Source organism: Camarhynchus parvulus, chromosome 5 (genome assembly GCF_901933205.1).
Source record: "Camarhynchus parvulus chromosome 5, STF_HiC, whole genome shotgun sequence".
In the NCBI taxonomy this organism is placed as follows: domain Eukaryota; kingdom Metazoa; phylum Chordata; class Aves; order Passeriformes; family Thraupidae; genus Camarhynchus; species Camarhynchus parvulus.
The window spans coordinates 266,580-280,124 of NC_044575.1; the positions used below are offsets into that span (position 1 = coordinate 266,580).

The window sequence follows — 13,545 nt, forward strand, 5'->3', positions numbered from 1 at the left end:
TTTCCTGAAACTTTCACTACATGTAGCCAAGAGCAGATGAGACAATTTATGCTCAATAATTCTACATGTGCACTGTTTTCAGCTTTAACTTTTGAAAAACAGAGATAAATAACCATAGGTATTCATGTACCCTTTATTTGCTTTAGTGTAACATTCCATGCTAATTGAAGATGTAATATTCATGAGTGTAAATATAAGAATTAACAACTCTTGGATGGTTTTCTTCCCTTTCTACACTTGAATATTTTGGCTTACAAAATTAACAGCATACAGTAAATATTCCTCCCATACTTTGTACAAACTACATGATTTTGATATACAAGGATCCTGTTTTTATTATAGTGACAATATACAACCACGTCTATTTACAATGAAAAAAGTACATAAACCACATTTTAAACATTCTGCTACTGGCAGCCACTATTGTTTAGGAGGTAGCTTTAATTAACAAAATGAACTGAAGCCACATTTCCCATCATGGGTTCTATCAAATAACTTACAATACAAAGATAAAAATTCATTGTATGAACAATATGTACAGTTTAATTCTCAAAACAGCAATCTAGCTTTAGATCTTAACAAGAATTTCTCCAGAGTAACTGGGATGGCAGTGGATTTACTCTTGATCTAGTGCATTGTCCAAAAACCTTACATAATTACTTAATCATGCATTATTAAATTTGTATTGATAATATTTTTAAGTAAATATAAAAAAAAAAATGATCGCTGGTTGTACTTAAATCACTTGGGTCTCAGAACTTTAATGCTTTAAAAAGGTTGCACTGATTTAGGTGAAAATCAGTGACTTTGCACAGTGTACTTCACTGTCAGTAAACTATATTGGAAAAATGCTTTTTTTTCAGTGCCAAATTGCATTGCATTTTCCCTTGATTTCCTGAAGTCTCAGCCTGTCATAGGTATTCCTGGAGTTCTGTGACACTGAGCAGGCTGTAGAGCACTGGCAGCCTGATGGCACAGACATGAGCTGTGTGCAGGGGCAGCTCTGCTGTCACCCCACACCCCCTCACTGCTGCCAGTGCTGCCACTCGACTCCCAGTACTGAACAAACTTGTGTGGTTCACCTGAAGTGATGTGCCATCACTGGAAAAATGTGTTTAACCTTACTGTTCCTGACAGCTGTTAACATTCTGATTCCAATTAATCTACAGAATATTGGATTACAAGTACTTTACTGCAACAAACTTCTTTTTTTTTTAATTGAACATTAGTTAAATACAAAACAAACACAGTATTCTGATATTGCTGTCACAGTTACATATGGGAGAATTAATCCCTTTTTTGGCCCTGCAATAAAATGCATCCTGAGATTCAATGCTGAATATACTATAGAAGGCTAGCAATAGATTTTTTTGCTTAATTATAGAAAAGTCACATTTAAAAATAATTTCTATAATATTAAACAGCTGTGCTTTATATTGTGCTTGGGGGGGAAGAACTTACCTCACCACCAGAAGAAGCAAAGTATGACTGCAATATGATGTGGAAACACACTGTTAGCATGTAAAAACTGTATAAAAGAAACCACTATTTTGTGAAAATAGTAAAAATATTGGGTAACAATTTTGGTTTACCAATTATTTACAGTCAGGGCAATCGATTCATTTATTTTTTTAAAAAATGTATGGCTCAAGAAGTTACCACCCACTCCCCTTCTTTACAAATGACACTAAATAACAATTCCAAAAGTGCTTCCTGCTTGAAAGGTCAAAACAGGCGACAGTCTGCCAAGCACAATACCTCTTTACTGGAACAGCTGAGGGCAGAGAGCTTTCTCAGTCCTTGATCCTGGGGATGTTGTAGGCGTAGCGCACCAGGGGGAAGCCCCTGCTTTGGTAGAAGCAGGCACGGCCACAGGCCTGCACTTGGTCTGAGCTGTCCGACACGAAGGAATCGTCCTCGTCCGCGTAGTCTGAGTGCGCCGACTGCGTGCCACAGTCCGACCAGGAGGCGTCCTGCCTCGGGCATGGCGCCACGGCCAGCGCCGGACAACTCTGCGACTTCATTAAATGTTTGCAGGGCACAGGCTTGGACAGCAGGAGCGACTCGCAGCACTCGCACAGAGCCACGTTGCCGCCCTGCAGGTGGGAGTAAATGCCGCAGTCGTAGTAAAAGTCCTGCGCCACGTCCCCCTGGGCGCCTGCAGCGATGGCCACTGCCCCGCTCCTCCTGCTCAGCTGGCGCCTGAGCACCTTCCAGTCTTCCTTGAACTTGGGGTTGAAGAACACGTAGAGGACTGGGTTCAGGCAAGCAGGCAGTGGGAAAAATATCAAAGTGACAGATTTCATGATTTCAGGGCTGATAGAAATGGCTGTGATCAGCGGTGCGAAGGAGAAGAAGGCAACAGGACAGAAGAAAATGCAGTTGGTGAAGATTAGCCAAGCCACATGCTTAATCATGCTGGACTGGGAGTTCTCGGAGAGATCCTCCTTCTCCAAGTTGCAGTAGAGTTTAGTGTAGATAACAGCCATCAGCAAAAACGCTAGTGAATTCAGCAGCACCAGAGTTACTGTGAAACCTAACAAAGGTGTTTCTCCAGTGGGGAAGGGCAAGCAAAGGGGAGATGCTGAGTACTCTGCTTTATAAAAAAGCGGTAAGCAGCCTGCTACCAGAGCGCATAGGAAAGCAAAAAATGCTGCAATTTGAAATTGTTTTTGGTGGTTGCTTTTCCCCTTTTTAATAAACTCCTTTGCAGACAAGCTCCGTTCAACAGCTGCCAACATCAGGAAAAAAATGGCACTTTCTGATGAAAAAACTGCAAGAAACCCAGCAATTCTGCAACCACTGCCAGTCTCCCACCATATGCCAAATTCAGCAAATCTTCCCCAAGATACAGCATCCAAGAAAGTTAAAATACCAGTATAGACTCCCATAAATAAGTTAGAGACAGAAATCAGGCTTATGAACAGTTTGGAAGATGGCAATGTAGAACAGGATGCAAATATTGTTAACATGACAAGCAGGTTGAAGAACAAAGCAACCAAAAAAATAAACCAAACAGTTAGGCGAATCATCCAGCTGCCCAATAAGTATTCACAAGGCTTAAAAGCACCTAGAAGAAAACAAAAAACAAACAGGACAACCAATTTAGGAAAAGATTCTGCCTTAATAAGCAAGATTTTGAGAAGGTCTTAAAAGTGAACTCCTCATTAATTCATGACTAGAATACACAGCTGAACTGCTAAATAGGTCAGCTGAAAGCAAACTATTCTGCTGAAGTTATTTACTAATTAATTATGCCTGAAATAATAATTACTGCAGTGAATGGTCACTTGGGAAAATTTTGTATAAACAAGCTAGCTAAACAAACTTAATTACCAATTAGCTATTCAAAATAGCTTTTATTACTGTGACCTAAATACTTTTTCATTTTATGTAGATTTCATACTTTATAGAAAAGGATGGCAAAAAATATAAAAGTGAATGTTCACAATCCCCTTGTAAGGGAGAAGAATTTTTTAGAAAGAACATGTTCTCTAAAAAAATTATTCACAAACATGCTTTCTGGAGTAACTTTTGGTGACAAGAAAACATCTGTAGAACAGCAGACAAATTCAATTTAAGCAGCTTTAATAGGGACAGGAATTTACCACAAGCCCTGTCCCCCAGCTTCACCACTGAAGGGCACTGTGAGCTTGAAAAAATTATTTTTTCTTCTTTTTTGCCACTTAAAACAGCTTACATAATAAAAAAGTCCAACAAACAAAATAAAGGAGACAAGATAAGGAACAAAGGTCACTATTATTGCATACCCTTCTAATCCCCCTAACTGCCATTTATTCCATAGGAAAATCCTACTGATTTTAAGTAATAATTAGAAGAATTTAACCTCTCCTATATCCCCATTAGGCACCTCTAATTGTCCTAAGCACGGTAGCTCAGGATCGCTCCCTGCAGCTGAGGAGCACTCAGGGAGCAGATGAAAAATGTCAGCCTGCAAAGGCTGGAGCCTCTGAGCTGGAGTCAGCCTGTGACTGAGGGCTGGCTCTGTGGTGCACAGCCCTTCCCTCCAGGCAGGGGAAAGGTAAGGACAACCCATCCCTGGCGTGGGCAGGATCAGAACTGCCAAGAATGATTCAATGGCAGTGCCAAAATCTCCCTAGGCCTAAAGCAACTTCCAGAAATTAATGAACTGACAAAAAAAAAAAAAAAATCAATCTTTTTGTTTGTTTAAATGATCAAGCTTAATTTTTGGTCAGAAAATAATGAAGCCCACTGGATTATCAGAAAATCATGAGTAAAACCCCTTTTTAGCAGGTATTCCCAAGTAAAACATCAATGACAGAATAATTAACCTTACAATACATTCCTGTGACACAATACTACCTGCTAAGCTGATCTACTTAAAAATAAAAACAACTTCCTAGTTATGAAATTTTAAAATGTCAATTCTGTGCTTCCAAAAATCAATTTGAAGCCATTTTTCTAGTAGTTGTACTTGAGACAAATAAAAGCCACTACCCTTCCCCTGCCTTTCTCCCAAGTCCTTTGGGTTAAAAGTTACCCTCCTCTCACATTGACATTCCCAGCCCATGCTGGGACGGGGTAAAAATTCATGCTCGGAAGGATGTTTCAGCAAACTTGAGCTCCTTGAGCACCACTGCTCAGCAATCCATTCCTTAGGCAAGGTGCAAAGTGGATCTCCAGGCTGAGCAGTGATTTAGAACTGACATGGTGGGAGGAGTATCCTATGAGCAGATGACAGCATGGCACAGAAACTTAGTATGAGAGGGACGGGTGAAAAACAAGGCAAACTGTGAACTTGTAGAACAAGCTCTTTCTTCTAGACCTACTACAGCATTTCTGGCATGGACAAAAAGAATGAGCTAAAGACTTTAAAAATTTAACCCACACAACACACCATCTTAATATCATTCTGTAAGCAGGAGATCAAAAGCAAATAAGCACCTTTAACAAAATAACTTTTAGATTATGTACAATTACATTAATATATTTGACTTTCTGACTACAGGTTTTTTTGGCTGTGATCAAGAAATCCTTATGGTATTCTGGATATTAAAGCCAAAGCTAGCTCAAAAGATAAACAGATTTTCATAACATAAAATAGTAGTTAGGAGAAGAAAAAGAAGTAAGAGTCGGAAAACTCCTGCTCACCCAGGAGTAACTTCATTGAAAGCGTAGTGTTAGAAGCATGTTCCTGTTTATGCAGACAAAAGGGTACAGGATGTAGGGAAGGAAACTCTGGAGAGGCAAAGGCAGAAAGCAAGAGGCACCACAGCAAGTGCTTCAGGAGCTAAGGGGAACCGTGTACAGAAATTGGCAGTCTGAGTAAGAGATACAGAAGGGCAGAAACAAAGTGGCCTCGAATGAAAATATTCATTGCAAGATCAAAGACTTGCAACACTCCTGGACTGTTCAAGCCTGACTTGGAATAAATCTGGTATGCCAATAAGACTATTCACTGCACAAGTGTCTTGAGCAGTTCAAGATGCTGCTGCCTGCTCCAGCTGCTTGTAACAGCCCTCTGCTCACAGTTAATGCAGCTACAGCAGAGCTGGGGAACAGATCACATGGCTGCTACTCATCCTCTCTCCTGGAAAGACATCAAGCTTCCTTAAAACCACCAATGATAGCAGTTTGAGTTAAGCTTTCAAAACACAGGCTGAACTCTCACTGAAACAGATGAGCATTCACACAGTTTGCTCCAGACAGTTCCTTGGAGAAATAAGGCAGAATTAGGAGGCAGTGCATTAGCAGACTCCAAATATAAGCATTACGCTCTTTGATTATTCTGCTTATGGAAAGAAGTTCTGGTATTTTTCCTAGCACAGTTCTCCAATGAAGAGCTATATGTCGAAAGCTGAGTCAGATCTTTGTGACTGCTCGTCCAAAACAACACTGACATCAAATCAAGTTTCACTGAAAGCACTGGAGAATTTAATCTTCTGTGTACAGAATGACTACCAGGAATCAAAGATCTAATTCACTCAACTCTCTGCATAACACCATGCCTGAAGTTCAGTGTGGCTAAAGCACATGATGAGATTTACCTGTTGTTGGTGTACAGTGAATAATAGTCTGTCCCAATTCCTCATTTTTCTCATTTCTTAGAATATCTGCATTAGCTGTAAAAGTGAAAAACATGTTAGCTGTAGGAAGAAAAATAAGTGAAATGGCAGTGAAGCTGCCTAGGATAGAAGTAGTTCACTGACACCTGAGCCTTGTGACAAGTGAAGTGCTTCTGGTGTGCCACATAAGGTCTGATGCTCAGTGCAGAAATTTCTGCTCATAGGACTTTGTAACCAGATCACTGGGGAAGGATCTGTGGAGCCTGAAGTAGTCAGGGGAAGGACAAGTCCTGTCTGAATAGAAAGGCTGAAACACTGAGAACAATAACATGACAGAACATGACAGAAGCAATACCTGCAGTTTGACTTTTTTAAAAAAAATCACTATTTTTTTCAAACAGTTAAGTCTTACAGTGTCCAGTATATCTTTCATGTGTTTGGAAGGAACATGGCACTGCTGATTTGTAAACAATTGCTAAGCACTTTCAGAGATCTCTTCTGAAGAGACTTATATAAAGACATATTTTTCCTATTCCCTTATTCAAAGGTAACACACACTGTTATTCTAGTCTGGTACAAAACAATACTGCTGGTTAAGTACATGAAACATTTACCCTTCTCATGATCCATCAAGGCACCTTGATCTTGTTGACTGGAATCTTCAGCATTGGAGTTTAGATAAGAATCACAACCCCAAAATGCACAGCACTGATAAGCATATGGTACAGAGAGTGACCTGAAATACAGGCAGGACAAGGAAGACCATTAAACTTGGTAACCAAAGTTAAGATTACCACCTATTAAAAATATTTCAGTAGCACACTTCAGTGCTGAACTCAAATCTTCTTTTTCTCACAGTGGCTGATAAAAGCTGTTTCATATTGGATCAGGTATAAGCATTTCTAATGAACTCTTTGTCGTGGGTTTACAGGAAGCAGGTTTTCTGGGAATGGAGTGGCCAGAGGCCAATAGGTGTTCAGATTCTAAACTGACACCAGGCTTGGCCACTGAGGGTGCATGCACCTCTGAGAACACAGGGGTTAGAAGCAGAGCACTCCCTTGGGCTCTCTCTTTGATTTCCGGCCAGCAAAGAGGCAAGGCCTCCCCTGCCCGGCTTCGAGCTGGGCAGGGGAGGAGAAAACCTGCGGCCCGGCAGAGGTAGGCCTGACCCCTCAGGATGGAAGGGTGGTGGGGGCACCAGGAGGCGTTGGGCAGCCCCCCCCCAGGAGAGACAGAGGGAGAGAGAGGCCCCGAGAAGATTTGGGCAGCCCCCCCCCAGCCAGAAGACGAGAGAGGGAAAGCTGGTACAGGCCTGTGGCCTTGAAGTGATATCGGCCTGTGGAGAAGGAGGGGGAAGGGGGGAGTGCAGCAGGGAAGGAGCCTGGCCGCGTGCAGAAGTTTGTTAACCCCTTCCTGGACAATGAAGACCTCACAGAGCATTTGGACCTTTCCCGGAGGGGAGATAGAGTGGATGATAAAGAGGAAATGGGCAAGAGAATGACAGTTGGAGCAGTGAGTGAGGCTGGGAGAGTAAAGAAGAGGCCGGAAAGAGATGATGGAGCAGCTGGTTGCTGGACTCTTTTTGGTACAGCCATGGACAGAACCGTGCTTCCTCGCGACACAGAGGCTGCATGCAGGGGGGAGGCGATGGCTCAGAACTGAGAGGGTTCAGTTTTGGAGACCCCCCGGCCCCAGGGGGTAGACAAGTATGGGGGGGACAAGAGGTCCCGAGATGAGAGAAAACTGTGCTTTTTTTGGAACTGGTCAAAGCACCCTTAAAAGGATAACCCTTGAAGCAGCTCTGTTCCTTGTCCAGTGGTGAGAGCGCTGGGCATGCAAGGAAGAGGTCACCATGGCCCCAAGAAGGACTCCTCTCCTCTTGATGGACTGGAATTGAGTATTTACAGGGTGATGGATGGAGAGTTGAAATTTGGAAGATGTATTGGAAATGTGGTGGGGGGGAGGAGGAAATGCTTTTTGTGGAGTTTTCATTTTCCAGGTGTGTGTGTGCGTGTGTGTGTGTGTGGTTTTTTTTCCTTTTGTAGTTTAGTTAATAAACTTTTTTTTCTAAGGTAGAGGCCTGCTTTGCTTATTTCCTGGTCACATCTCACAGCAAACACCAGGGAAGTATATTTTCATGGGGCACTGGCACTGTGTCAGTGTCAAACCCTGACACTCTTGCACTGAGATAAAGGACAGGTGATGTATACAAGTGGGAAGTACAAAGATGATGTTATATTTAGCTCTCTACTATTCTTTCTACTCCATGTACAAACCAAATTCTGATCAGGGTTAGTTTGTGGCATTGCTGTAGAAATTAAACTGAATACTAATTAAGTAAGCTAATTACAGAGTAACTGTTTTGTAAGAAAGTTAATTCTCAGATGACCACAATCTTGTGTTACATCTTTCCTTCTCACTCTTCATTCTGTGATATCAAAACAAGATTTCTATTTTTTGTGTGTTTGGCAGAAATGGTACATACTGTTATTCTGGCAGAGGAGAAGTACATCTTCACACAGAGTTCTAAAAAAACCACATAAACAACGAGGGAATAGCAGACCAGAATCTAATTTTTTTCACTCAGGACTACAATATCAACTATCCTGAATTCTCTTCTTGAAAATATTTAGGAGGAACATCAGACTGCTTCTTCTTAAGGTGCAGAAGGATCTTGGTAAAATGGAAAACAGATAATCACTGTCTGATCCATCTCCCACAAAAATCAATTACAGGTTTCCATTTGAATTATTATTTTCATTCTTATAATTTGCCTCCAAGAAAATATATATAAAGCATGGTGATTGTGTGATCAGACACTTGCCTGTCTGCTCCTGTTTTCCTCACTGTGAAAGACAGATATGCTCAGTTCAGTAACAAATGGCAATCTATCCAAGGCACTACTCTCAAACCAGATGACATCTTGCCTGCAAAGTGGTGGAGGATATTAAAAAATCCCGGGAAAATTATCTGTAACTGGCTTGTACACCAGAGCAGTCAGATGCTCTCAGAATCTGTGCTGGTCAGAGTGACCCCGAGATGTGTTCGAAAGTCTCTTTTCCCAGCCTGGTGCTTGAAGAAGGAGTCAGAGCTCTTCAGTTCTCATTCTCAAGTTTGTTTATTGTTTCTGATCTATAAAATTCTTTCTCCTGTCCAGCCGAGGTCTGTTCAGCAGGACAGACAGAGGCACTCTGGCCACGCCCGGGGCTGTGTTGTCTTTTTATACTAAAAACTACGTGTACAATTTTACAATTACTTTCCAATACCTATCACCTATGTTAGACCATGAGCTTCTACTCTAAACCTATCTAAAAGTGGCAACATCAGAGCAGAAGATGGAGGCCAAGAAGAAGAAAGAAGATAGGGCATGTCCAAATTCCTCCATCTTGGGACCCTGAGCCCCCATTCTAAAACCCCCAAAAAATCTATTTTTTACTCTGGGATAAATTCACTATCATTCTACTTAAACTCTTTTGACTTGTAATTCTTCATATAAAGGTTGGTATTTGTTTTTTCATGGGTCAAGATCAAAGGCACAGGGGTCTCGGGCTCTGTGCCAAGGTCTCCGAGCCCCCTGACAGGGTCTCCAGTCCTCCAGGGCAGCCAGAGGAATATCCTGGGTTCCCACAAGAAGCCCTTTCTGCAGAGCAGCACTGAGACCCTGCAGGATTCAGCACAGACCATTTGCCATGGGCACTGCACACCCTGGCTCCATTCAGCACACCCTGCTGGGCACTGCAAGCACCCTGGGGTGTTCTTTACCAACGTACCGCAGCTTGGCGAAGTTCTTGGCTGCCAAAGCTTCTTTCAGCTCAGAATTTCCTGTGAGTTTCAGCTGGTTCAAGCCACTCAATCCTTCAGCTGGAACTGAACTGAGCTCGTTGAAACTCAGGTCTCTGGAATGCGAATATTAACACCATGTTACAAAGTAAGTTTGAAGACCCTGTGGCCCACATTTCATTAAAGTAGGGAAGGGCTTTATCACAGGAGGCTGTGGTCTGGAAATGCCTGTCAGTGCAGCAGGCACTCTAAAGAAGTGTGCTGTGCCCTCCATGTATTCAGCTAGCAGGAGCCTTCTTGATTCACAGATATTAAACAAATGACAAACGCATCATGTGGTGGTGTTTGCACGTCCCCAGGACGAGGGAAGAGATGAAAATCTTGACTCCATGTTTCAGAAGGGTGATTTATTATTTTATGATATTTATTATATTAAAAGAAAATTATATACTAAAACTATACTAAAGAAAGAGAAGAAAGGATTTCATCAGAAGGCTAGCAAGGAAAAGAATGAAATTATAATAAAATCTTGTGACTGACCAGAGAGTCCGAGACAGCTGGACTGTGATTGGCCATTACTTAAAAACAACCACATGAGACCAATCAAAGGTGCACCTGTTGCATTCCACAGCTGCAGATAATCATTGTTTACATTTCATTTCCAAGGCCTCAGCTTCTCAGGAGAAAAAAATCCTAATGAAAGGATTTTTCATAAAATATATCTGTGACAGCATCACTTTTAAGTTAAAAACACTTATTAGCTCAGCAGCTGAATGCTAGAGAGGAGGTGACTGCACAGAACAGCCTACTTACAGGTTAAGAAGAGCTCCAACAGTGATGAAAGCTCCCTTGTGGATCTGATGGATCCGATTTCTACTGAGGTCCCTGCAATGAATGCCAAAGGAGATTATTTGGCAGTTTCACCAACTGTAACAGCCACTGTACTGAGAAAAAAAACTAAGATGACAAATATATCATGCCTGTATCAGAAAAGCAGAACATATCCCCTCTCTTCCCATTCAGCCAGGTGCAATAGCAGCCAAATTCCTTGGTAATGCAGCTGTATCCTGCTCCACCTCATCTCCCATTCCTGCTCCCTCTCCTCCCAAGGCAGAGGCTGCCTCTGGCATCACCTATTCCCAGCATGAAGGTGCCAGGATGACCACTTTGGTGACAACTGCATCTATAGCAGGGCATGTTGGCAGAGATGGGGGAAGACAACAAAAGAACAAGCAGAGGAGCATCTGGTTTGCTGCATTTCAAATCCAGCTCCAGCTTCTGCTAGACCACCATGAGTTATAACATTCTTCTTAAAATACCTGTCTATTTCTGGATTGTTCTTCGTGCTAACTTTATATAGCTTGAGTTGTAAGGGGAGAAGATAATTGTTTGCTTATCTGCTTCTCCTGAGGAAAACAGACAGGATCTCTCCAACAAATACTATATGATGAAATAATACAGTTACAATGCAAAATACAGGACCACTGAAAAAAAAATCTCATTTTTTTAGACTTAATATTTATAAAAATATTTTTATAGGCTAGAAAAATAAAATGGAGAATAGAAGGAACAGGGCTGAAACTGGCTGCTGGCCTTTTGCCATCAAACTTGTAACACCAAACCCTGACATCACTTTACATGGGAATCAAAACCAGTATCTTGTTTTACTCAGCATGCAGGTACATCCGCACTCACAGGACACGAAGGGAGGACAGTCCTTGAAAGGTGTCCTCTGCAATTTCATGGATTTGATTATGCTGTAAGGAACTGCAAAGGGAAGAAGCAGAAACAGAACTTTATTAGCTGATTTCATATAAAGGGTAGCTTGGTGTCTGCTACTGGATGGCTTTAGCCTTATCAGTGAGGTTTTACCCATTTCCCTTCCTGGATAGACTCTCAAGTGTTTTGCATCAGCTATGTTCATACAACCATGGAGCACCTTCCTGGTACCTCTGCCCAATCCCAATTTACAGCTCATTTAATTTAGAAGAAACTTTTAAGTGTGGACTGAATTACTTTCAAGCTAAAAGTAACACTTTGTGAACCCTGAAGAGTCATACAGAAATTTAAAACAACGCTGCGTGGAGTCTTTGGCTATATTCTAACCATTCCATTTATGTGCATAGCAATATGAAATGCAGGATTAAGCTGTGTCTTTCATTACTTTTGTGTCACAGGAATAATTAAGCATTCGATAATTAAGGAAGGCACAAGTGGCTGAATTCTCTGTCCAGCCGAAAATTCTCATAAGATCTATCTCTCTCTGTCCTTAATTTTTGAAAGTTTGATTCAAACATGAAGCAAAAACGTCTCTAGAGATGTAGACTCAGAATACTAAAGAGTTTATAAAAATAAACAACACTTATTTCTATTCTATTTCTACTTACATTTCTTCCAAGGTGTGGCAACCCTTAAAACTTGGGAGGTCCTTTATATTGTTATAAGACAAGTCCCTTCAAAACAGAAAATGGGAGAGTGGTGCTTAGTTCAACTTGAAATAACTCATCACTTGTAACTATTAAATAGATTGACAGAAAAATCATCCTGTTAGTACCATTCTGCTGAGAAACCAGGGGTAGTTTAAGAAAATCACAGAGGATATCACAAGTGTGAACTCTACATCTCACTATACACGTACCCTAAAAACATTTAGGATATATTCCCTGAATTCTGAGAGTTATAATCTAAAAAATTTATTCATAACCTGCTTTTTTAGAATAAACTAGGGAAATTGCATGTAAAGCATACAAATTTGGTGCCAATTTTGTTTAGTGTGCTGGTGATTGCTTAAGCAAAACTAGGAAGCTCAGAATATTCTGTGAAACAGTGAAGAAAAAAAGACTAGAAACAAGCAAACAATCTTAACATTTCTATTTGAAATTTCTATTTGGCTGCTAGAAAATAAATCCCACCTCATCATTTTTTCTCCCCTGTTTTTCTTCTATCAAACAGAATGTATTTTTTCTCTTCCTTTTTCCAGGATTTGCTTTTGTTCCACATTTTCCTGCGTGCATCCTTTGCAAACATGGTGTGTTCCCATCCCCCAATGGTTTCAGTTACCAGTTTGGGGTTTTTTGCATTAATTTTAACACATCCTTACTGGTTTTTATGTCTAGCCTTTGCATTGCTATGTTCTTCCTAACTCTCATCTCCATTTACTTGGTTCCTGATGCTTTCTCCTCTGTTCCTGAACACCAGAAGTCAAAGCTCTGTAACTAAATTCCTCTTTAACCTCTGAATGTAGCTGACTACAGTTCTGTTAACAATGAGAGGTGGCACAACAAATTTGAAGATTGGTCTCTGCAGCACCACCTTACATATCTCTCTAACACATGAAAGAAATGCAACATATCCCTATAAATGGGACTCTGTTTAAGGAATGTAAGGCATTACATCAAATCAAAAAACAATCAAGAAAGCACATTTCCAACTTTGGTAGAGCTACTAGGACAAAAAAGTAAAAGAAACACTTTTATTTTAAATTACACTTAAGTTTCTTTCGAAACATTCTGATGCACGAAGAGAGGCACAATATTATACTTACAAAGTTCGAAGCACCTTTTGCTCTTGGCATAAATTAACGGGAATACTGTTTATCTTGGTTCCTGTAAGAGTTCTGGGGGAAAAACCAACAAACCCACACATATAAATGCTTGTTTTGTTTATGACAGATGGCATAACAAGGATATATAAGAACAGAATGCCATTGGGATGCTAG

At 41.0% G+C, this 13,545-nt stretch overlaps 1 protein-coding gene across 1 annotated transcript in view; it reads right to left on the bottom strand.

Moving 5' to 3' along the window:
- Nucleotides 1-121: 121 nt before the first annotated feature.
- Nucleotides 122-13,545, bottom strand: part of LGR4 (leucine rich repeat containing G protein-coupled receptor 4) — a 75,103-nt gene continuing 61,679 nt past the window's right edge. Inside the window, exons 11-18 of the mRNA XM_030950200.1 lie at nt 13,372-13,443; nt 12,215-12,280; nt 11,523-11,594; nt 10,641-10,712; nt 9,818-9,943; nt 6,662-6,783; nt 6,030-6,104; nt 122-3,070 (exon numbers count right to left, since the gene is read on the bottom strand). Of these exons, the coding sequence (XP_030806060.1) occupies nt 1,794-3,070; nt 6,030-6,104; nt 6,662-6,783; nt 9,818-9,943; nt 10,641-10,712; nt 11,523-11,594; nt 12,215-12,280; nt 13,372-13,443 (1,882 nt within the window). The 3' untranslated portion in view covers nt 122-1,793. The remainder of the gene's footprint in view (nt 3,071-6,029; nt 6,105-6,661; nt 6,784-9,817; nt 9,944-10,640; nt 10,713-11,522; nt 11,595-12,214; nt 12,281-13,371; nt 13,444-13,545) is intronic.